Raw genomic sequence first — 25,361 nt, forward strand, 5'->3', positions numbered from 1 at the left:
AGGGTAGCGGTGAATGGGTGTTTCTCGGAATGGCAGGTGGTGACTAGTGGGGTGCCACAGGGCTCGGTATTGGGACCACAGTTGTTTACCATTTACGTTAACGATTTGGATGAAGGCATAGAAAATAACATCAGCAAATTTGCTGATGATACTAAGCTGGGTGGCAGTGTGACATGTGATGAGGATGTTAGGAGAATTCAGGGTGACTTGGATAGGCTGGGTGAGTGGGCAGATACTTGGCAGATGGCGTTTAATGTGAATAAGTGTGAGGTTATCCACTTTGGGAGTAAGAACAGGAAGGCAGATTATTATCTGAACGGTGTAGAGTTGGGTAAGGGAGAAATACAAAGAGATCTCGGAGTCCTTGTTCATCAGTCACTGAAGGTGAATGAGCAAGTGCAGCAGGCAGTGAAGAAGGCTAATGGAATGTTGGTCTTTATTACAAAGGGAATTGAGTACAAGAGCAAGGAAATCCTCTTGCATTTGTACAGGGCCCTGGTGAGACCACACCTGGAGTATTGTGTACAGTTTTGGTCTCCAGGGTTGAGGAAGGACATCCTGGCTGTAGAGGAAATGCAGCGTAGATTCACGAGGTTAATTCCTGGGATGTCTGGACTGTCTTACGCAGAGAGGTTAGAGAGACTGGGCTTGTACACGCTGGAATTGAGAGGGGATCTGATTGAAACATATAAGATTATTAAGGGATTGGACAAGATAGAGGCAGGAAATATGTTCCAGATGCTGGGAGAGTCCAGTACCAGAGGGCATGGTTTGAGAATAAGGGGTAGGTCATTTAGGACAGAGTTAAGGAAAAACTTCTTCTCCCAGAGAGTTGTGGGGGTCTGGAATGCACTGCCTCAGAAGGTAGTGGAGGCCAATTCTCTGGATGCTTTCAAGAAGGAGCTAGATAGATATCTTATGGATAGGGGAATCAAGGGATATGGGGGCAAGGCAGGAACTGGGTATTGATAGGAATTGATCAGCCATGATCTCAAAATGGCGGTGCAGCTCGAAGGGCTGAATGGTCTACTTCTGCACCTATTGTCTATCTCTGCCTCCCAGAATCCTCTCGGAAACCGCAGAGCACAGAAACTCCCAAATACAAGAGAATACAGTAATGAAGAGACATGATACCAAATGTCCATCAAATTAGAATGGAAACTCAACAACTATTCTCATTTAAAGGCTCAAATCATCAAAACAAAATGCCAGGAAATGTTTTCACTGGTACTGAACAAAAGCTGACTTTGAATACAATAGCACAATACTGAACTAGGCAATGCTTTGAAACCAAGTTAAATCCCAGTACAATACCAAATGCCACTAATAAATGTACCTCAACAGAGCAGTTACTCTATCTAGTAGCTGATTCAGTTGCAGAGTTGTTTCATGCAGCACTAGAATTCTCTTCACCCCCTCCCATAATTACCATGCCCCTACAGCAAAAGATTGAGACACAAATCACAAAAACCCAAGTTATTATGACAAAAAAAAACTCCAATTTATAGCCATTATAAAGAAACAAAGTATTCACATGTTGCAGATTTATTAATTTATTTTTTGTTCCACCAGTACAGCCATAATACATGCCCAGGAATCAAATAAGTTCAGACAATAGCTGCTGTTCCATTTGTATAGCACAAAATAGGTTCTAAATCTGCATCTTAAAACAACCCAATTATGCCTACCAAGTGTTGCTGCTAGTTATTGAAGGAAATTAGTTTTATTGCAAGTTAAAGGAAGGGAATTTCAAAACGCAACTGGTCAGAGCCCAAGATGCACTTATTTCACTACATCCAATTTTAAAAGTGGTCTTAAAGCTTTAAGAAAATACTGTACCAGTCTTCATAAATAGTTGCAGTTGTCTTTTTTTTTAAACTACAACCTTAAGCTTTATTTCCCCGATACCACCCCCCCCCCCCCCCCCAGCCCCCGGCAATGTTAAGGTCTCATAATAGCTAATTACATAAATACACAAAAGATGGATGAATTGAATTCAACCTCCAAAGATTGTGATAAGAGTCATTATTCATGTCACATAACAAACACTAGATTTTGATTGTTCAAGTGATATAATGCAAATAATTCTAAAAGGAACACTTGTTTGCAAATCCTTGTTTTCCCATTCCCCATATCCAGGTTTTAACTGTTGGTCACCACTTTAGTTTTACACTGTTACAAATTTGAGGACCCTGGGTTCTTGCAGGTGTTGCTACTTACAAAGTAAATGTCTAAAATATTCATTTACCCAAGATCCAAGTCAGATTAAAGCTCTATGAGCATCAAGCATACATGGAGGATGCTGCCGTATATTACATTTCTGCATCACTTCCAAAAACAACAGATTGTGAATGATCTTAAGCAAGGAGGGGATGCAGTCCAGGCCTTTGCATGCAGCCACCTAGCTGAAAACCAGATGTTTTAAAAGATTCCACACAAGATTTTTATTTTATGGTAAGGTCACTTAATGTTATGCAGCCTCAAATGCAATTTGAAGCCTGTCAAACAATTTCTATTTCTGCTCCCAGGAATTTAGCAGATTAATACTCTGTAATGTTGAACTAGTGTTGTAACACTCCTTTTAAAATAAGTGATGGCAAACGAGGTACAGTCAAAATGGTGTCCACAGTTCTCACTGCCAAACTGAGGTAGTCGCCTTTGAGGCTCAACATTCATCTAGAAAGCAGGATTATAAACAAATGGACCACTTAATGGCTGCATTTTCATTCTTTATCCAAAAATGTCATTCCAAGACTGACACTTCATTCAAACCCTTGTATTAATTCGAGTCCAATGCAGATGACAGCAGTTATTGTGCTGCAAGCTGAAAATTCACATGATGCCTCATTTGTCCACAGAAGCCTATGCCACCTCAATTAAACATTTTTTCTTGCATTGTGTGGTGAAGACAGGTGGTTTCCATGTTGCTTAGTTACCTGGGATGGAACACAGAGCAGCAGTCTGTAAAATATGCACCAATATTTACTGCTCTTCAAGAACAGCAAATTGGTTGCCAAGTTCTAGCTGAACGGACTGACTTTTAGAACCATCCTCTCTGGCTCTGTTTTTGTATTTCACCATCTCAAAGGTCTTTTCCATTTCTTTATCTCTGGGAAAAAATAAATCAAGGTCAGCTAGATAAATGTTCAAATATAATAAGAAAACATATCAAATAATATTAAATTATGTACCATAAATATAATCATCTTCATTTTTTGAATAGTCCCGACAGCCACATAAAAATAAATATGCTGTTTTTCAATAAGGGAGATTACCCATGACACTCCAATCTGCCTAACACGTACATAAGTTTTAAAAAGAGCAGATTCTCCTCTACCCAAAAAAGGCCACATTTTATAAATGTAATCAGGCTCTGAAAGCAATAGTAGTGAGGGGAAAAAATATTAAACTCTAAGTATCTAGGAAACAGAACTTTGCACATGGAGGCTGAACTACATTCAAGGAACAACAACCTTACCTACAGCAGGCAATCGAGCACCTACACTTTTGTTAAACCTCCACAAATGTGCTCCACTATAGCTTATGACAAAAAACGCCATTCCTAAATAGCGAGGCTGGATAGAAGGTTTTGCAATACAACAGTAATAACTGCTTCATTTAGAGTACAAAAATTTAAGAACGGTCTGCAATGTGGTGTGAGCACAAAGCATTTATCCAAAATGGCTGTACTTTTCCTTTAGTAATTACATTAACTTTTGTTACCCAACTGCCTAACTAAAACAGGGCATGAAAGCTCCACAAATGTCCACAGAATTAAAGATATGTCTGATGGCTGAGGCAAATCTCGATGAACTTCAGACAAACATCAACCCGTTTTTGTTCAAATAGATAATTAGTTTCTGCACCACAGCCTGTGCAATTGAAGGCCTCATATTGTTCATGCTACAAATTGCTTTCACAAGGCATAGGCATTAACAGTTAGGTCAAGAATGGCTAAGTGAGGATATATTTGTCGTGTGCCCATCCCCAACTGCCCTTCAACAGACAGCAGCAAGTCTGATGTAGGCTGTGTAGAATAGATGTTAGCTGAACAGCTCAAGGATTCTGACCCAGTAACCAATATGGAATGATTATTTCCTAGCAAGGATGATGGAGATCAGCAATATCACCAGCAGATTCTCCAAGAGCCTTCTATTGGACCTCTCAAACCATCATGTGCATGGTTATATGATGTCTGAAAAGCCTTGGTAAGCTGCAGCCATCTAGCGGAGACTTGTGTTTTAAGATGGATACACAATTTCCAGCTTGTTGACATCCCTTAGGGTTCAGATTAAAATGGTAAGGAGCTTTCTGGTAGACTGATGGCATGCAATAGCATTGCAGGCTGCGGAAACAGTTGAAAATGCCATAATGATCTCAATGCTACACAGTTCTCACAGGACTGAATTCAAAATCTGAAGTGAAGTTATGGCATTGCACATCTGCCCAGCTTTCTAGAATTTTCTCACAGGTGGTGACCCTCTGGATTTCTCTACCCCAGAGACATGTGGAAGCTATTCATTATAAGTATTAAAAGCAAGATGGCACCAGTGACCAATGGCGACATCTTGCAGACAACTTAAAAACTACTGGATGCCCTCAATTTTGAATAAATACTCCTACCACTTCTGAACTGCAATTGACTGCAGCTGACAAGTTCCTTTTCAAGAATGTTATTTTGTGGTAACAGAACGATCTGGCGCTTCTGCAATCTTCTGGGGTATTCAGCATGAAGTGCAACTATGGCCATCCCTCAGGGTAGCTGCATCAATTCCTAATGGCGAATGCAAACCCGTGGTCGGTTCTATTATTCCATGCCGATTGAAACGTTGAACAAGATTAAAATCAGTGAGCAGGTAACGAACAGCTGCTCAGTATCGCCTGTTCAGTTTCACTCTCACTGCAGCCGATGGATAGTTCAGGATACTTGGGTCCCATGTTGTACGGTTCAATCACCACAGCGGCTCGTGGATGCTGACTAACTTTCTGCTGTGGTTTGGTTTTTAATATTTTCAGCAATGAACACTTTACTATTTGCACGATTTGATCAAGGTGCTTCAGCGTGGAACTGGCTCTGTGGCTGCGACTTACAGCCATCAATGCAGCACTGAACTGAGTGATTTGGTACCTGTGGCCATCAGTTCCTGGAGCAGCTTCACTCACCTCTGTGGCTCGTGGCTGTGGACTCACTTTTTGGAGATTCTGCAATTTGATGTTAAATGTTCTGTGAGCTATTTGCATGATTTGTTCTTATGCATTTTGAACTTTAAAGCAGAGGTAGATAGTTTTGAAAGATTGGAGGACTGAAGGCAATGGGGATCTGACAGGAGTTACTGCACCAAGGGTAGATCAGTCATAGTCACACTGAGTGACAGAGCAGGCTGAGGAACTCGCTGGCTTATCCCTGTTCCTATCTTGTGTTCCTGTACCACTGCATTGATTTCATCTCTGGAACATCAGGCTACTAGGATTTTCCTACAAAATCATAAAAATGAACTCAAAAACAATTAGGCAGGAATAATTCAACATAGATTACTAAAGAAAGCACACATTAAACTCCACTACCCAGTTAAAACGTGGTAACATCCTGCATACAATTTCTGCTCTGTACAAATGTTCAATCTTGCAAAATGAGCCTAAATTTGAAATACATTAGTTAGTTCCCTGATCTTACAGCATGCATGCTTAATAAAAACATAACTAACAAATAGGAGCAGGAGTAGGCCATCTGGCCCATCGAGCCTGCTCCGCCATTCAATAAAATCATGACTGATCTAACCATGGACTCATCTCCACCTACCTGCTCTCAATTCCCCTACTACGCAAAAATCTATCCAACCTTGTCTTAAATAATATTTACTGAGGTAGACTCCACTGCTTCATTGGGCAGAGTGTTCCACAGATGCACCACTCTTTGGGAAACGCAGTTCTTCCTCATCTCCCTCCTAAATTTACTCCCCCAAATCTTGAGGCTATGTTCCCTAGTTCGACTGGAAACAACTTTCCTGCCTCCATCTTACCTATCTCTTTCATAATTTTATGTTTCTGTAAGATCTCCTCTCATCCTTCTGAATTTCAGCAAGTACAGACCCAGGAAACTCAATCTCTCCTCACAGTCTAATCCCCTCATCTTTAGGATCAACCTCCTCTGCACCACCTCCAAAGCAAGTATATCCTTCCTCAAGTAAAGGGACCAGAACTGCAAGCAATACTCCAGATGCAGCCTCACTATTACCCTATACAGTTGCAGCATAATCTCCCTGCTCTTAAATTCAATCCCTCTTGCAATGAAAGCCAACATTCCATTTGCCTTCTTGATGGCTTGCTGCACCTGCAAACCAACCTTTTGTGATTCACACACAAGCACTCCCAAGTCCTTCTGCACAGCAGCATGCTGCAATCTTTTACCATTTAAATAATAATCTGATCTTTCATTTTCCCTTCCAAAATGGATGACCTCACATCTATCAACATTGTACTCCCATCTGCCAGACCCTTGCCCACTCACTTATCCTATCTATATCTCTGCAAACTCTCCATATCCTCTGCACAATTTGCTTTTCCACTCAATTTAGTGTCATCAGCAAACTGTGATACATACACTATACTTGGACCCCTCTTCCAAATCATCAATCTATTATCATGAACAGTTGTGGACCCAGCATCGACCCGAGGCACACTGCTCACCGCTGATCGCGAAGCAGAAAAACATCCATGTATCCCAACTCTGCTTTCTATTGGTTAACCAATTCTCTACCCATGCTAATACATGCAAATATGCAGGATTATTCTCTGCCTCTTAAAGCAAAATGGACAATAACTGTGCCATGCCTTGAATACTATAGGTTAATGCAATACCGAACCTTCTATAGTTATGTGGCTAAAGGACCTTCCTATAAACAGTCTTTCCCAAAGGTATTCTGCTAAACCTTGGAAAAATCCAAGAAATCTGTATTCTCAGACACAATCTTCAAATTTTATATCCAACTTCTTAAAACAACCAGAAAGTTTTGCAACTAAGAATTCTCTGCAATAATAAGAGCAGCAATCCGCCATTTAAATATAATTATAACTGGACTCTTGCTCCAAGTATCTGCACCTACAGAATCCTAAACTTGGGTTATTATGACCAGATTTGGTTTAGCTGCTTTAGTCCATATGACAACTCAGTCATGGTACTCTATTTGTTTGTAGAGATTGTACAAATTAAAAATGAAAACTCTGATTATTGAAAAGTAAATTTAAGTGAATTCCAAAATGTGAAGTGATTAGTAGACAAAGCAAATTGGATTTTCTGTACAAAATACAGATCTTCATTTTCAATTCTTCCTTCAAATACCCAATACAGCACACTGGGCAGAAGCCCTCTGAGAATTAATCTAGAGTCAATTTAAGCTCCTAGAACTTTTAACAGCAACAATAAATAGTTTTATATTTCAGGCATTGATTTTAATCTAAATATGAGAAATTCTGCAGATGCAAAGCAAAATGCTGGAGGAACTCAGCCAGTCAGGCAGCATCTATGGAAATGAATAAGACTTATTTTGGGCCGAGACCAGTCTTCAGGACTGGAATGAAGAGGGAAGACACCAGAATAAAAAGGGAGGGGAAGAAGGTTAGCAAGTAGGTGAAGCCAGGTGTGTAGGAAAGGCAAAGGGTTGGAGATAAGAGATGAGAGAGATAGGAGAGAGGAGAAGGGGACCCAGGGAGAGGTGACAGGCAGGTGAGAAGAGGTAAGAGGCCAGAATAAGAAATACAAAAGGAGACGGAAAGGGAATTTTTTTTTAAACCAAAGAGAGAAATCGATATTCATGCCATCAGGGTGGAGGATATTCAGATGGAATACAAGGTGTCGCTCCTTACCCTGAGGGTGGCCTCATTGTGGCACAAGAGGCCAACATGTCAGAACAGAAATCAGAATGAAAATGTTTGGCCACTGGGAAGTTCCACTTCTGGCGAATGGAGAGGAAGTGCTCTATGAAGTGGTCCCCCAATTTACAATGGACCTCAGCAATGTATAGGAAGCTGCACTGGACACAATAGAGATTCACTGGTGAACTGTTGCCTCACCTGGAAGGACTGTCTAGTGGGTGGGGGAAGACATAGAAACATAGAAAACCTACAGCACAATACAGGTCCTTCAGCCCACAATGCTGCGCTGAACATGTACTTACTTTAGAAATTACCTAGGGTTACCCATAGCCCTCTGTTTTTCTAAGCTCCATATACCTATCCAGGAGCCTCTTAAAAGACTATTGAATCCATGTTTGGTAATCTGAACTACCAATACCTGTATTCACTTCTTTGGAGATTGGACATTAACAGTAACTAGGGAATTAACTATTTTATATATTTATTATGTACAGTACATAGTCTATTCCATCGACCTCTCTATCCATGAGTCGAGTAAGATTTGGGAACATTCATTGCTGCCCTGACTGAATGATGACAAATCACAATTGAATGTTCCTTAATTCATACTACAGTAAGTGTATGTACTCATTGGCCCACTTTTAATCCTTGCTCATTTTTAAACAAAGTGACTGGCCAGACTCTTTCTTGAAGTAAAGGCTACATAGATATTTTATGTTTCTGTATTGTTGAAAATAAGCCAAGAAACAGGATGATGCTATATTCACGAGTGCACTGCAGTACAACCAGCAAGATTTAAGTACAGTGTCTTTGGGCAAACGGTAAGACTATATCAAAAAACTTCAAAAGTTTTAAAAAAATTTAAATAAATCTTGAAACATCACTGAAAAATGCTTTCATCACAAGTAGAAAAATGCTTTAAACACATTGTGGTGATCAAAGAAATAGGTAATCACCGACAGCAAGTAAACACATCAAAGCTTACTTTCTGGTTTCTACATGCTTTGCTGATGCCTGTAGGGATGGAAACTGTACATCATTGAAGATCTCGGGTGGTCCTTGTGATTGCGTTCTTCTCACGCTACCCGATCTGGCTCCAGGAGGTCGATACACACCAGTTGGTTTTGCTTCTGGGACTTCTTCAACTAGAATCATAATGAAATTAAACAAAATGTCAACTTTCTAAAGCAGTTCAAAACTTTACACGTTAAGAGAGTAACAATAAATCAATATGGTACATTATGCCTATATGGTTAGATCCTAGGTCAACTACACAAATCTATAGCCTGTTCTGGAAGAAACAAGAATTAGGATTAAGAACAACCACTTCAGCTGAGTTTTAAAGCACCAAAAAGCCTTGCAGAATTATTATTCCTACCCTTTTGCTCAGGAAATGATTAACAAAACAGAAATAAACAAGGGAAAACAATATAGAAAAAGTTCTCCAAAACAAAATACCAAATGCCTCACAAGCTGCATGCTTCTTCTTGCGAACACAAATGCAAGCCCTCCGTTAATAGATGGAACCTTCAAATGCAGCTCCAAACTTACAGATGCAAGAGTTAATAGAGGTAGGTGTTTAACAGCTACATAAAAAGCTATACCGCCCAAGAGCTTGAGAATGGGGACGATTTACAAATCCAATTACTCTTGAACATCAGTGGGAAGTCAGCCTTCAACACTATTGTCCCACAGACCTTAGTCTAAATATACCTCTGCAACTGTGTGTTGAATTTCCTAACCAACAGACCTCAGATTGTCAGGATGCACAACTGCTCTTCCCTGCCAACATCTTCCCGGGCACGCCCAGAGCTGTGTGCTGAAGCCAACACTGTACACTCTGCTCACACATGACTGTATGGACAAACATCCGAGCAATCATATCATCAAGTTTGCTGATGACAGGATAGTCATGGGTCTCTTAACCAAGAGTGATTAAACTGCCTACAGAGAGGAGGTGAAAGAGCTCAAGGCCTGGTGCCAAACAAATAGCCTCAAAAAGACAATGTCAACAAGGAAAAAAAGATGATAATCACCTTCAGGAAAACGTGCACCACTCACGACCCCCTTTACATTGCCGGCATAGCTGTAGGAAGTGTAAAACAGTGCACAACCTCCCTTGGTCCCAAAATATATCCTAGTCAAGAAAGCCTCTACATTCTGAGGAGGCTGAAGAAACTTTGCACATCGGTACTCATGTCATTCTACAGATGTGCAGTAGGGAGCATCTAAAGAATGCTGCTCAACATGGGAACTGCAACGCAGCAGACAGGAAAGTTCCTCAAACTGCCCAATGCATTACTGGCAACAGCCTACCTGCCATGAAGGACATATATACAGAAAGGTGCGGGATAACTTGAAGGATCCCACACATCCTGTTCATGGACCATCAGGGAGGAGGCTATGTAGCATCCACGCCTGGACAAGATACAAAAACAGTTAACTTTCCCCAAGCAGCAAGACTGATCAACACCTCCACCCACTAACTCCACCACTGCATTATTTCCCCACCAGTAACCTTATGTACAGCCTAGCATTACTTTATGGACAAAAAAATGCATAAAAGCTATCTTATGTATTTATCTTTGTGTATTTTTTTTTAAATTATTGTGTTCTTTATCTTTGTGTTTATATGTGCTGAAACAGATTCAGAGTATTTTGTTCTCCTTGCACTTCTGTACAGGAAATAATATTACATAATCTCACATCTTGAAAAGAATTATTACAGCAATACAACTCAGATTTTAAAAACACTTAAATCTTGTTTAGATTTCATGTTAAGACACCCATGCGTCAAAGGTTCCATTCAAACCACAAAAGCTTTCAATTAAAGGTCAAGTTATAGAGATATGCAGTTCCACAAGACAAATAGTGGTATAATTAAGAATAGAGATTTATTTAAACACAGTCCTTCTTTGACAACTATTTCATGGTGCACGTGGTGCATGTAAAAGTTCTACATAAAATTCCACGTAAATAGCTTTATAATTTACATTTGTTTGTTGTCAATAATGTCACAGTACATTGCCTGATGGTTCTAAATTTTTGACAAGTTAGTAATGTGGGAATTTAGGAGTAAAAGTCCTTCAATCTGATTTCTCACTGTCTATGCTTACCCACAGTGACAGGTGTCTGCACTGGCGTTATCTTGTTCCAAGGTCCAATGGTCCTGTCTCCTTCTCTATACAAGATATTCTCTCCATTCTCATCTTGATCTTCTTTCTTCTCATTATCTTCTTCCTCTCTTTCATCACTACAGTTAGTAAAGGCTAGCATTAAACTAAAAATCAGAAGTCCAAATAGCTTAAAATTATATATAGACATACAATACATTATAATTATCCTTCAATTAATATGTCAGACTCATAAATGAGGCAAGAATCAGGATGCTTGATTTTAGAATGGGAACTTTGGAGCTACGATGAATAGACTGTCACCTTTCCATCTTTGAACACATTCCACATTGCTCCAGATGTACACAAACACAGGTCAGAAGCAACCCAATTTCATTTGTAGTACATGACCAGTTGCAACACCTTTCAGTTACAGGTGAGTAGGAATTTCCTCAACAGCTCAAAGACAGAACACATCTTACAATTCTGTCAACTTCCAATAACAAAAGGAAAAGAGAAAGGTTATTTGAGACCTGAAACATCATCGTGATTATCAAAAACTGAATGCCTTACTTTTCATAGAAAATGTTAAGACATCCAGCCCTTAAAACTCTGAAAGTGACACAGAATACAAGAACTCGAACATGTTACAGCTTTATAAAGCTTTGCTTACATTACATGGCAGTAGAGCATGCAGTGCTAACTGCCAAACTACAGGAAGGATGTATTGCAGCAGAGGAGGCAGAGGAGATTTACCAGGATGTTGCCTGGATTGGAGCCTTAAGATTATAGAGAGAATAAATACCGTAGATGTCGGATTATAAGCCGCTACTTTTTCCCCCACATTTTGAACAGCTTTGAACACTGCGGCCTTTACTACGGTGCGGCTAATGCATGATTTTTTTCATGCCGCCAAAAACATTTTGCCTCGTAACAGTAGACCAATAAAATTGATGAGTAGTTCACAGAGGTCCAATGAAATTGTACGATAAATCAAGCGCACTTTCACAATTAAATTATTGTAAATCAGTCATTTGTACTCACCCTCATCAACATGGAAAACACTCGAAGAAAAGCATTGTGCTGCCTTTATGGCAGTTATTTAGTTTATAATATTTTCGCTTAGTAATTCATTTGTTAGTTAAATTTAGAAGTGTTTTAACTATTTGTTTTCTGTACTACATCGCGGGATGCTATGACGTCACACCCGGTCTCGCCGCGTCTTGTGGGAAAAATGCCGTTTGCGATAAACGGGAAGGAGGGGGGCGAGTGCATTACGCGAGCGGCATTAGATCTGAGCGAACGCTGCTTTTAAGTTAAAGGCGATCAATAACTTTTCCTGGTAGGCTGCAGTATATATATTTTTTACCAGTCGTTAGGAGATATTGGAATGTTGTTCAGTAAAAAAGTATACGTAACGTATATTTAAAAGTAGCCGCGTTACAGGCACGGTTCGAAAAAAAGCATTTGCAATATGTATTTGTTTATGTTACCATATGGAATTAATTAAAAGTTAAAAAATCCTCACGTGTAATATCTTTCTGTGTAAATATCTCATATTACAACGTGGGACACCTGCGGCCGAAAATCCGGTGCGGCCTGTACAAGTACAAAATTGATTTTCTTTCTAAAATTAGAGCCAGCGGCTTTTAATCAGGTGCGCTCTGTAGTCCGGAATCTACGGTAGGCTATTTTGTTTTATCTGGAGTAGAGGAGGCTGAGGAGTGACCTGACAGGAGCAGTGAATTAGGAGGATTACAGAAGGGGTAAGTATTAAGAATCTTTCGCCCACATCAATGAATCATAGTGAATCTGAGTGTACATTTTTCAAGAGGGTTGCTGGAGTTTGCAATGTACTGCCTGAAGAGTTGCTGGAGGTAGAGACTTTCATAACATTTGATCATAGGGCGCTACAGCATAGAAAAAGGATCTTTAGCCCATCTAGCCAATGCCAAACTTATTTTGCTAGTCCCATCAACCTGCACCTGGACAACAGCCCTCCATTGCCCACCCATCCATGTTCTTATCCAAACTTCTCTAAAATGTTCCAATCAAACCTGCATCCACACTTCCGTTGGCTACTTGCTCCACGTTTACGTTGCCCTCTAAGTGAAGTTCCCCTGAAATATTTTGACTTTCACCCTTGCCTCTAGCTCTAGTCTCACCCAATCTCAGTGGAGAAAGCCCACTTGAATTTACCCTATCTATACCCTTCCTAAATTAGTCAAATCTCCCCTCATTCTCCTACACTCCGGGGAATAAAGTCCTAACCTACTCAATTTTTCATTATAACTCAGGTCCTCAAGTCATGCTTGTAAATTTTCTCTTTCAATCTCATTAATATCTTTTCTGTAGATAGGTAACCAGAACTACACCAATACTCCAAATTTGGCCTCACCAATGTGTTATACCACTTCAACACAATACCCCAACTCCCTTAATCAATACTCTGATTTATGAAGGCCAATATGCCAAAAGCTCTTTTATGGCCATATCTACCTGTAATGCTACTTTCAAGCAATTATGGATCTGCATTCCCAGGTCCCGATGTTCTACTGCACTTCTCAGAGCTCTGCCGTTCACTGTGCAAGTCCTACCCTGGTTTGTCCTCCCAAAGTGCAATACTTCACTCTTGCCTGCATTCATTACCATCTGCCATTTTTCGGCCCATTTGTCCAGATTGTCCAGATCTCACTGCAAGCTTTGACAGCCTTCCTCATCCACTATATGTCCAACCTTGGTGTCATATGCAAATTTGCTGATCAAGTTTACCACATTTTCATCCCAATCACTAATATAGGTGACAAACAATGGGCTCAGCACCAGTCACTACAGCACACCATTAGTCATAAAAACATCTAGACTAATACCTACAGTAACACACACAATGTGCATGAAGAACTCTGGTCAGAAAACATCTATTGAAATGAACAACCAATGTTTTTAGGCCAAGACCCTTCATCAGGAGTGGAAAAGAAGGGGGAATAGAACGTAGGGGGAGAAGGAGTACAACCTGGAGTGAAGTCAGGTGAGGGGAAGATAGGTGGATGTGAAAGGGGAAGGATAATTTTAAATGACAAAATCAAACCTGCCTCTAACCACTTCTACTGGAAGCTCGTTCCACACAGCTACCACTCTGAGTAAAGAAGTCCCCCCTCGTGTTACCCCTAAACTTCTGCCCCTTAACTCTCAAATCATGTCCTCTTGTTTGGATCTCCCTTACTCTCAATGGAAAAAGCCTATCCACATCAACTCTATCTATCCCCTCATAATTTTAAATACCTCTATCAAGTCCCCCCCTCAACCTTCTATGCTCCAAAGAATAAAGACCTAACTTGTTCAACCTTTCTCTGTAACTTAGGTGCTGAAACTCAGGTTACATTCTAGTAAATCTCCTCTGTACTCTCTCTATTTTGTTGACATCTTTCCTATAAATTGGTGACCAGAACTGTACACAATACTCCAAATTTGGCCTCACCAATGCCTTGTACAATTTTAACATTACATCCCAACTCCTATACTCAATGCTGATTTATAAAGGTCAGCATACCAAAAGCTTTCTTCACCACCCTATCCACATGAGATTCCATCTTCAGAGAACTATGCACCATTATTCCTAGATCACTCTGTTCTACTGCATTCCTCAATGCACTACCGTTTACCATGTATGTCCTATTTTGATTAGTCCTACCAAAATGTAGCACCTCACACTTATCAGCATTAAACTCCATCTGCCATCTTTCAGCCCACCCTTCTAACTGGCCTAAATCTCTCTGCAAGCTTAATGAAGGCATAGGAACTATGGACCTAATGTGGATAAATGGGAGTATATTTTTTGTGTGACTACATGTTTACTGCTATCTTAAATGTGTTGTATGTACCTTGTGCTGAGTGTGACTGTTGGTACCTTGGCCCCAGAGAAACACTGTTTCATTTGGCTGTTCATGGGTATTTATGTATGGTTGAATCATATTTCAACAAACAGTTACAATGGCAAACATGTATGTGGTGGACCAATGGGATTGTTTCTGTTCCACATGACAATTATCACAAATCTGATGCAAAGAAAGAAATTCAACTCCTTATTGATTTCACTACCTTCACTATTTTTTAAAAATATATTATCATTATTTACTATAAATTATTTTATTATTATAAAATACTATTTACTATTTTTAAAAACATATCCTTCACTACAGTTACTACCAAAACAAGAGTCCAGATGGATTCTAACCAAAGTTAGGATATTATCAGCTTGAGGCAGCATACCATAGGCAATAAGTGACTAAACCAGTGGAGCTCTGAAGTTCAAATCCATCAAGACAGCTGAAGAATTTGAACTCATGCAATTAAAATAATCTTGAAACTGAAAACCAGCCTTAATAATAGTAAGTATGAAACTACCACTTTGTTACAGAACATTTGAAGCACTAATACCTTTCAGGAAAGGAAACATGCTACTTTTACCCAATAAGACTCCAGAAACACATCGAGTTGAGTCTCAACTACCTCAGTTTCAACAGTAACTGAGAACAATACACCCAGGCAGTGCCAGGGACATCCACCTTCTCTTAGTAAATGTATAAATAAAATCAATCAACAAGAATTCTACTTTTTTTTTTATTAAACGGGCTAAATTTACTAATACTACAAAGATTGATGATAACAGGTACAAGGAGGATGCATTATATCTGCAAAGAGAAATAACTGAGAAGATTATTGAATTGATGGGCAACTCAGTGCTGGCAAAACAATTGAGCATTAAGAGTAGGTGCTTGGATTCTCCTAGAGTGGTCATTGCTTAGTATTTGTAGCACAAATGTAATCACCAAGCAAACAAAACAAATCCCACTATATGACTACATCTTGTAGTGTGATTTTAAGCTTAGTGAAAAAGAAATCTCCGTAACTGAAAGGCTGTTGCTCACCTGATTTGTAAGGCATGAATCCTTAAACCACTGTAATCAACTTCCTTTTGTTCAAACTCCTTCCATTCCTCATCCTCCTGTAAGAGATCTAAATATTAGTTTGTACACTTAAATACATTGATTATTTTAAAAATAAACAAAAGTCTGTAAAACAGAGGTTTGGTATAATGTGAAAAAACAGAACCAAATATTAAAAATTAAGAAATGAGAGTCAGTACTCTGTGATGAACTGAAGCACCCAAGGAAAACAAAACTCTGGTATAAAAACAGACCATTGAGCATTCCACAGATCATTCTTCTATAATACAATAATCCAGCTACAAATAGTTGGCTAACTGCATTCACGGTATTGCAATGGTCACGTCCCTACACCTAGATTACCTACCCAAAATGCTGATTCAAGCCATCCAAGAATCAGCAAGATCACTCACTAATCTTTTAGACATAGTTGTGCCCTGAATTCAGACTTAGGGAAAATCTTCAGATGATGCCTAACAGATGTGCAGCAGTAAACAAGGGTCAGTGAATTTCAGAAGGACAGCTTAACTTCAAGATAAATTAAAGATAACTAATGTAGAGCGGTGTGAATAATGCATTTTGATATTTTTTTTAAAAACAAGAGCAGCAACAAATGATATGTGGTACGTTTAAGTAGTTCAGGTAAAGAGCTAGAGGATTATCAAAAGGTTTATCAAAATGAAAGTTTAGCACTTTTTAAAAATTTCACTAGAGTCCAGCTACATATGCATCAATTCCACACATTGCAGTTACTGGTTGACCTTATATAATCCAGCACCACTGGGACCTGAGGAGTGCCAGATTAGTGAAAATGCCAAATTACAGAAGGATCACATTAAGCAATAGCTAACTGCCTCATCATACCTTTAAAGTATAGTGGCGACCCACTTTCTGCGCAGGTGAACTGGCACACAAATAGACAGCGCACGGGAAGAGACTTTGGTAATGCACCTCTGACATCATTTCCACCTGGAGAGGGCAGGCACTAGGGATTAAATGCCAGCGCCGCGAAGTTTGAATAAACTAGTCTCGAAACAACTTACCGACTGCGTGTCGTCTCTAGCTCTGTATGTAGTACATCGCTACATTGGTGACCCCGACGGTCCAAATGGGATTTGGACCAAAGATGACCGACTCTTCATCTGTTCACACAGTTTCGCTGAAACTGCCGACTTTCTGGACGCTGCGACCACGCGTGTGGTTTAGTCAAGCAGAAGCCGAGTTCCAGATTCGGCAGATATCCTCTGATTCCACGCGTTACTACCACGTGGTGAGCGCCCTTGACCAGGAGACGGCCACCCAGGTTGCGGATTTCATACAGTCGCCCCCGGAAGAAGGCAAATATGAAGCATTCAAAGCGCTGCTCATTGGGACATTTGGCCTCTCGCGGCGTGAGCGGGGTGCCTGCCTGCTTCACCTGGACGGTTTGGGAGACAGACTGCCATCAGCATTGATGAACGAGATGCTGGCCCTGGCTGACGGACACAAGCCCTGCCTCATGTTTGAGCAGGCGTTCCTAGAGCAGCTGCCTGAGGACATACATCTGCTGCTGGCCGACGCAGATTTCAGCAACCCCCGGAAGGTGGCGGCCCGGGCAGATGTGCTGTGGAAAGCCAAGAGGGAGAGCGTGGCATCCGTCGGTCAGATTACCAGACCACGCGCCCAACAGCAGACCAGACCAGGCCCGGCAGGGGGGCGCACACAACACAGAGGCAGGAGTGAGGAGGACACTGAACAGTGGTGCTTCTACCACCAGCGGTGGGGGCACAAAAGCCCACCATTGTCGCCCACCCTGCAAGGGCCAGGGCCAGCAGCCGCTAATAACTATGGTGGCTGGCCAGCCACTAGGACAGCCTCTTGTACGTCTAGGATAAACAGTCCGGACGCCGCTTCTTGATCGACACCGGAGCGGAAATCAGCGTCTTGCCCCCGACGGGGTACGACACCCGCAATAGGAAGCCAGGACCCACCCTGAGGGCCGCAAACGGCAGCACGATACGGACCTACGGCACCTGCACAGTGCAGTTGCAGTTCGGCGCCAGCTGGTTCACGTGGGACTTCACACTGGCTGCGGTGGCCCAACCACTCCTGGGGGTGGACTTCTTGTGAGCTCACAGCCTGCTGGTCGACTTGCAAGGGAAAAGACTGGTACATGCCGAGACTTCCCAGACGTTCTCCCTGGGTGAAGCCAAGTTGCCGGCCCCACACCTGGACTCCATCACGCTGTCGGACAACAAATTCACCAGAATCCTGGCGGACTTTCCATCGATTCTGGCACTGCAGTTCACGGCAGCCATGCCCAGACACGGGGTTCAGCACCACATCACGACCAAGGGACCACCCCTCCACGCCCGCGCATGAAGGCTCCCCCCCCAGAAAAGTTCCGCCTGGTGAAGGAGGAGTTCAAAAAGATGGAGGAATTGGGGGATCGTACGGAGGTCTGACAGCCCATGGGCCTCCCCCCTGCACATGGTGCCCAAAGCAGCTGGGGGTTGGAGACCATGCGGTGACTACCGCAGACTGAACAAGGCTACAACTCCAGACCGCTACCCCGTGTCGCACATACAGGACTTTGCAGCAAACCTGAACGGGGCAAGAATATTTTCCAAAGTAGACCTCATCCAGGGATACCATTAAATCCTGGTGCATCCTGAAGACATCCTCAAAACAGCATTCATCACCCCGTTCGGCCTGAAGAATGCCGCACAGACGTTCCAGAGGCTAATGGATGCGGTGGGACATGACCTGGGCTTTGCGTTCATCTATTTGGACGACATCCTTATAGCCAGCAGAAGTCACCAGGAGCATCTGTCCCACCTCCGCCAGCTCTACTGTCTGAGTGATTTCAGCCTCACGATCAACCCGGCCAAATGCCAGTTCAGTCTCGATACCATCGACTTCCTGGGCCACAGGATTACCAAAGACGGGGCAACAACTCTGCCCGCCAAGGTAGATGCAATCCGCCACTTTGCCCGGCCCAACACGGTCAAAGGTCTGCAGGTGTTCGTTGGTATGGTGAACTTCTACCACCGTTTCCTCCCCTCAGCAGCCCGTATCATGCGCCCTTTGTCCACCCTGATGTCCGGTAAAGGCAAGGACATTACTTGGGATGAGGAGGCTGCAGCCACTTTCGTTAAAGCCAAGTAAGCCTTGGCAGATGCCGCAATGCTGGTGCACCCCAGAACGGACGTTCCGATCACCCTCACGGTGGACGCATCTGACACAGCAGTCCGTGGGGTGCTGGAGCAGTTCATCGAGGGGCGCTGGCAACCCCTGGCATTCTTCAGCAAGCACCTACTGATGCACCATCAATAACTCTCAGAGACGTTTCCCTGGTGGACCGACTCAAACCAGCCCATGTGGACTTGGCGCAGCCGGTCGAGGTTCAGGCACCGCGGCGCAGAGGCAGACCTCCCAAACAGGGGCTGATCCAGACTGTGGACATTGGGGGGTGTATCGCCAGTTCTGGGGGGGGGGGGGGAGAGGGTTATGTGGCGACCCACTTTCTGCGCAGATGAACCGGCTCACAAATAGCCAGCGCACGGTTTCCGCCCGGAGAGGGCGGGCACTAGGGATTAAATGCCAGCGCCGCAAAGTTTGAATAATCTCCAAACGACTTACCGATTGCATGTCGTCTCTAGCTCTGTATGTAGTACATCGCTACAATATCATGTAAATCAATACAAGTTAGATAACAATGAAACAGAAATATTAAATGATTCACAAGTGAATTTTTAATTAAGTAATATATTGTACAGGCACAGATAAAATAAAGGGTACAGGTAAATGCACAGGAATTAACTTATACAGAACAGTTGGAGCATTTCCGCTTCTAAAGTGAGACATTTAATATACCTTTAGGTAAAGTTACATGTCTGCACATGTGGGATTGTCAGGATCATCTTTATCTTGATAAATAAGTGAAGCATCAGGAACTGATGCTGAAACAGGCACTACAGTTTCTTCAAAAACTGTTGATGCTGGTGGCATCACATCTGGGTGAGCAGAAGCAGAAGTCGGAGAAGAGGTCTTCTATACGCCACATTTCACGAAACCACCAGGCGGCCAGGGATTCAGTGCTGGGCTCTTCCCTCTTCACTCACAGTTACTGAGGGAATCCTCGTTAGTTTCTTTTCCTCTGCTTAGTAATATGCTTAAATTCAGCGGGTCACCACGTCTGATTTGAGGTCGTAGGCAGAAGAGAAGGCCAGGTGATGGAGGACAGTGCGCGACTGCTGGCAGGCAGGTGACAAGGCGGACCAACCCAGCGCACACCAGCTCCCCCGCTGATGGCAAGTGAGACGGACAGGTGCCGGGCAGCCGCGCTTCACACAAATGATATCAATAAATACAGGAAAACAAGCAGGAATTGTCTGTCTGTGCTTACAAGAGCGCACCAACACGTGAACACATCTAGCACAACCAAAACAATGCGCAACGGATTGGTACAGTGGCCCAGGAAACTTGAAATTACAGTGGCGCGGAAAATTTGACATCAGTGCCGGATTATCAAAGGAACCAGATGACAGGATGTCAGATTAGTGAAGGTCTACTGTACTCGCCGAGACAAGAAGTGTAGAGAGGATTTACTAAAATAATTGATTTGAGAAGCCACCAACATGGAGAGACTGAAGAAAAAATAGATTTGTCCCTTAAAGTATAGATGGCTCACAGTCCAAGTTAAAGAATGAACACAGAAAATTAAACAGTGAATACAGAAAAAAATGCAAGCAGGAAACAGTATTTAAAATAATCGGCAAAACAACATTTTCAAAACTCAATGCATATAATGCACACCTATTAGAATGGAGGTTTCAAGAGTAAATGTTATCCACACTTAAAGTGTCAAAAATGTATTACGCTGAAAGGAGAGAACAGAATTTGATAACTCGGTCATCTACACAATCACAGAGTGACCTACTGCATTCTTTGATTAAATGGGCTAATGCACTATTATGTAATGACTAGAATAAGAAAGGCAACCAAATCTGAGATGGAGACGTGACTTCCAATGGTGTGGGTATACAAAAGGCCTAAGTATACTAAGCCATTGGCAAATTGAGAGTGGTTAAGGATCAGGTCAACAGTGGGTTTTAGGGACAAGAGCTTACGTAAACGAGATAAATAGAAAGCAAACCCTTTGGCCCTTGAAGCCTGTTCTAACATCTATTAGATCATGGCTGATCAACCACTTCAATGCCATTTTCCATTCTCTCCACATACCCCATGATACCTTGCATCTTAAAATCTGTTTTTAAGTATATTGTGTCACAGCTCCTATAACACCACGCTGGTGAACTCCACTTTCTCCTTCGTCCTAAATCTCTTGCCCTGCAATCCAAGACTGACACACTAGTCAAAACACTAGATCCTTATGACCAGTTTGCCTAACCCTATCTGAAACTATACTGCACTGCCAAGTATTCACTCATTTGCTCAATCCAAGCCTTTTTGCATCGTTATAATACCACCTGGTTTAGTATCATTCGCATACTTTACCTGAGGCCCAAGGATTCCTTATCTACTTTATTAGCTATATTCCCAAACCTGCAGTTTGGTAAAACTGTTAGTAACAAGGTAGGTCAGCAGACAAATGCTAAGCTGCTTCTATTGAATGTTAATCTTAACCTTTAAGAACACAAGTACTTTCTTCAGTTCCTCAATGCTCATTTACTTCTTCCAATAAGATTCCTGACCTATGATCCAATTCCAACACTTTTTCCTCAATTCCAAACACCTAATAGATCTCTGCAAATCACAAATAAAATGTAGCTTATTCACAAATTTTTAAAAAATGAAGTGCAGAATAAATCAAGGGCCTAAATAATTCACACCTTTCTTCGGTTGAGATGAATTTCCAGCCACAGGATAAAAATAACTCCCCTCAAAAATCAACACATTTTAGATATGGTGGCATAACCAACCACCCCGAGAATACTACAGCAGTGGGCAGATCTTCAAGCTGGATCAAGATAATGTCCAATTTCCCCTGCATTTTGCCCACATCTGTCCACTCCAACCTGAGGATCCAAGTACTGAATGAACTCAGTGACTAAATCACTGCAGCCCATTAAAGTAGAAAAATATGAAAGGTAACCATCCTGAGTAAAGAAATTTCTCATCTCAGTACTAAATGGCCTACCCTCATCGAGACAATGACCACACAACTCTTCAACCAGGTGTCCTACTTGTGTCCATCTTGTGAAGAACTGCAGGTAGTCTACACATTCTCCCCATATTGCAATCCAACCAAAGCAGGAACTAATGATAGCTCCTCTCCTTATCCCACCCACCCCCATTAACTCCTTTAATTTAGCTTTTCTAATTTTCCCACTCATTACCCTACTTTGAGCCATCACTACATGCCTTTCCACCTGGTTTTCTCCACCCTTGGTATATACCCTTCCTATCCCCTCCCAGCACAATCTGCACCTGGTTTTACCCGTCACCATCTCTCGCTCGCACTTCTTTACACTTGGCCACCTTCTGTACTCCGTCCTGATGTATTTCAATCCAGTACATGAATCATCCAGAGATACAGCTTGAACTGCTGAGCCCCATCTGACTTTAACCCTTTCAGAGAACTTAAAGACACAGATGTAATAACCTCCTCCACTCTGATTCATCACCTGAGCTAATACACTGAAGAGCAATGACATTTAAAAAAGGCCAGTTACTTTCCCCAATGATGGCATAGAGGGTGTGACACAAAAGTCAGCAACTTATATGGGCATCTTACAGAAAATAGTACCTAGCACACAGATAATAAATCATCTGAGCCCCAGGAAAAGCCTACAAGTATTCTTCAAGAATCTATAGTTAAAATTTTTCAGCTCCTCCAGTACTGTATCAGAAACAAAAATGATCATTCATACTTCTACTTGCAGCTCATCAAATTACACTCAATCTCACAAGGGGTCACTAATACAACATTAAATGCCCACCAATAACCACCTTTATCCCCCCCTTATGTTCAACGGTATCACTTTAAATAATGACTCCAAGATTAACATGCACATTTTAAAATAACCATATAACCATATAACAATCACAGCACGGAAACAGGCCATTCCGGCCCTCCTAGTCTGTGCCGAACTCTTAATCTCACCTAGTCCCACCTACCCGCACTCAGCCCATAACCCTCCACTCCTTTCCTGTCCATATACCTATCCAATTTTACCTTAAATGACACAACTGAACTGGCCTCTACTACTTCTACAGGAAGCTCATTCCACACAGCTATCACTCTCTGAGTAAAGAAATACCCCCTCGTGTTTCCCTTAAACTTTTGCCCCCTAACTCTCAAATCATGTCCTCTCGTTTGAATCTCCCCTACTCTCAATGGAAACAGCCTATTCATGTCAACTCTATCTATCCCTCTCAACATTTTGAAAGGGATTATCCCTCTCAAATAATTAAGAGAAAAGGGAAGAATGAAAGATGTACAATTGCCAATAGGAATGGCAAAGGAAATCAATCCTATGGGCGGCAGTTGTGTAGTGTGCTTGCTGACCACTGTATCAGAGATCCGGGTTAATTTCCTGCCACAGCCTGTAAAAAGTTTGCATGCTCTTCCCGTGACTGCTTGAGTTTCCTCTTACATCCAAAGATGTGCCAGTTGGTATGTTAATTGTTCATTGTAAGTTGTCCCATGACTAGGCAAGGGTTAAATTGGAGATTTGCTGGGTGGCACAGCTCAAAAAGTCTATTCAACACTGAATACCAATAAATAGTAAAAACTAGAGGTCAGAATTAGAATACTGTATGTTGGGGTAGGCACTGACACCCAAGTACATATTTACCATAAATAGTGGTTGACTAGAGTAGATCAAAACATAACTATTCTGTGAGCATTCATCCATTTACAAGACACATCAGAAATGTCATGGAATACTCCCCGCTTTCTTAGATTAGTTACAACAACATTCTTAAAGCTATTCGCTTAAAAACATTTAACTAACCAAAATCTACGAAATGAAAAATGTTTTAAAAACGACTCCTTGTTAGTTGCAGCTGTTTGCATAAACGTGGTCCAAACGTTCAACTGACAAAATGCAATACGGCAACATAAAACCACGTTAGCACTGTTGGGTCCAAATTTACAACTAATCAGACAAAACGGGAAATAAACGCTCAACGTGTATGTTTTAAAATAAGAGAAAATGGGAAGAACGAAGGATGTACAATCGACCATAAGAATGGCAAAATAAACCAATGAGGCCAAAATTGGAGAAATACAGAACTAAATCCTTTTCTTTCTTCCCCGATTGCCCACTCAAGTAAAACCTAAAACCTCCCAATATCTTCTTTCCTCACCCTTCCCCACCAAACATGCAAAGTATAAATCGACCTTCAACCACGTAACGCCCCCTCAGGGGGAAAAAAACTCTTTCTCTCTGTTCTCGCAATATCAGCAGCCCTTTACTCCTCCACAGATAGCTGGGACAGCATTCTCGTCAACGACCCTATTCCCTCATGTGGCCCACTCACAAGGCCGGGGTGACGGCAAGGCCCAACCTGCCCGCGTTGCTCACCCTGGTCGGCTCCTGCTGCAGGTCCTGGCTCTCTCCCTTCACCATTCGCTCCTTCTCCTTCTTAGGCTTCTTGGCGACTGCAATCGGGGCGGGGATTGCTACAGGCGCCGCGTCGGCTGGGTCGGTGGGCGAGGCCGCTGTCACGGCCGGCTCCGGGGCCGAGTTAGGTTGCGCTGACAAGGCCACGGTCTCAGCCGCCACGGCAGCTTTGGACGGCGCGACTGGCCCTGCCTTCACCATTTTGGTCTTGTCTTTCTTCTTTTTCTTGTCTCTTTTGGCGAAGAAGTCATCGAGGCTCTTGTGCTCCCGCTCAGCCATGACGCCGGTTAACAGGACACAACTACTGCCGGCCCTTCCGCGCGCCCATGCCGTCTCGCCGCAGCCTAACTTGCTGCTGCCGGAACCGGAAACACGCTCCGATTGTCAGTGTCAGTGACCAACCAACCGCTTCGACCTCCTCAGACTCAACCAATCGCGGCCGGGGCCGAAAGAAGGGGGTGGGCAAGGACGTACGTTTCATAAAGTTTGGCTGCATGGAAGGATTTGGCGTGTAGCGGTGATGGATGGTGGCATGTGCGCCCGCATCTGTCCGAGTGTGGGTCGGCTGTGGGTGCGGAGCGCAGCTGACTGACTGGATGTGGGCACTGTGTGTTTCGGGAGGGGGTCTGTCGCCTTGTGTATTAGGGAGTACTGATCAGCTGTGGGACTAACACTGCAGCGGGAGGAGGAGGAAAAGGGATGGAGGCGGGGGAGAAGAGGGGATTGGGAATGAGGGTAGGCTTGGGTTGGGGCAAGCAAGGGCTTTGGGAGGGGTTGGTCTTATGGGAGTAGGGAAAGGGGAAAACGGGCTTTAGAGGAGGGAGGGGTAGAGAAGTATTAGGGACCTTTGCAGAGGA

At 42.5% G+C, this 25,361-nt stretch overlaps 1 protein-coding gene across 1 annotated transcript; it reads right to left on the minus strand.

Moving 5' to 3' along the window:
- Positions 1-1,537: 1,537 nt before the first annotated feature.
- cdv3 (carnitine deficiency-associated gene expressed in ventricle 3) lies at positions 1,538-24,876 on the minus strand. The gene is made up of 5 exons (XM_073023862.1): positions 24,466-24,876; positions 15,914-15,990; positions 10,989-11,125; positions 8,858-9,017; positions 1,538-3,109 (listed from the first exon to the last, which is right to left on the minus strand). Exons 1-5 carry the CDS (start codon positions 24,781-24,783, stop codon positions 2,983-2,985), a joined length of 819 nt encoding a protein of 272 aa, XP_072879963.1. The 5' UTR covers positions 24,784-24,876; the 3' UTR covers positions 1,538-2,982.
- Positions 24,877-25,361: the final 485 nt, after the last annotated feature.

Source organism: Hemitrygon akajei, chromosome 20 (assembly GCF_048418815.1).
Source record: "Hemitrygon akajei chromosome 20, sHemAka1.3, whole genome shotgun sequence".
Lineage (NCBI taxonomy): Eukaryota > Metazoa > Chordata > Chondrichthyes > Myliobatiformes > Dasyatidae > Hemitrygon > Hemitrygon akajei.

What these genes read in the sequence shown, in the direction of transcription:
- cdv3 (XM_073023862.1), bottom strand. Translation starts at nt 24,783, where the DNA reads ATGGCTGAGCGGGAGCACAAGAGCCTCGATGACTTCTTCGCCAAAAGA. An exon ending in GCAGACACCTGTCACTGTGG is followed by an intron (nt 9,018 to 10,988) that starts GTAAGCATAGAC and finishes TTATGATTCTAG; the next exon opens with TTGAAGAAGTCCCAGAAGCA. An exon ending in AAGCATGTAGAAACCAGAAA is followed by an intron (nt 3,110 to 8,857) that starts GTAAGCTTTGAT and finishes ATTTTTTCCCAG; the next exon opens with AGATAAAGAAATGGAAAAGA.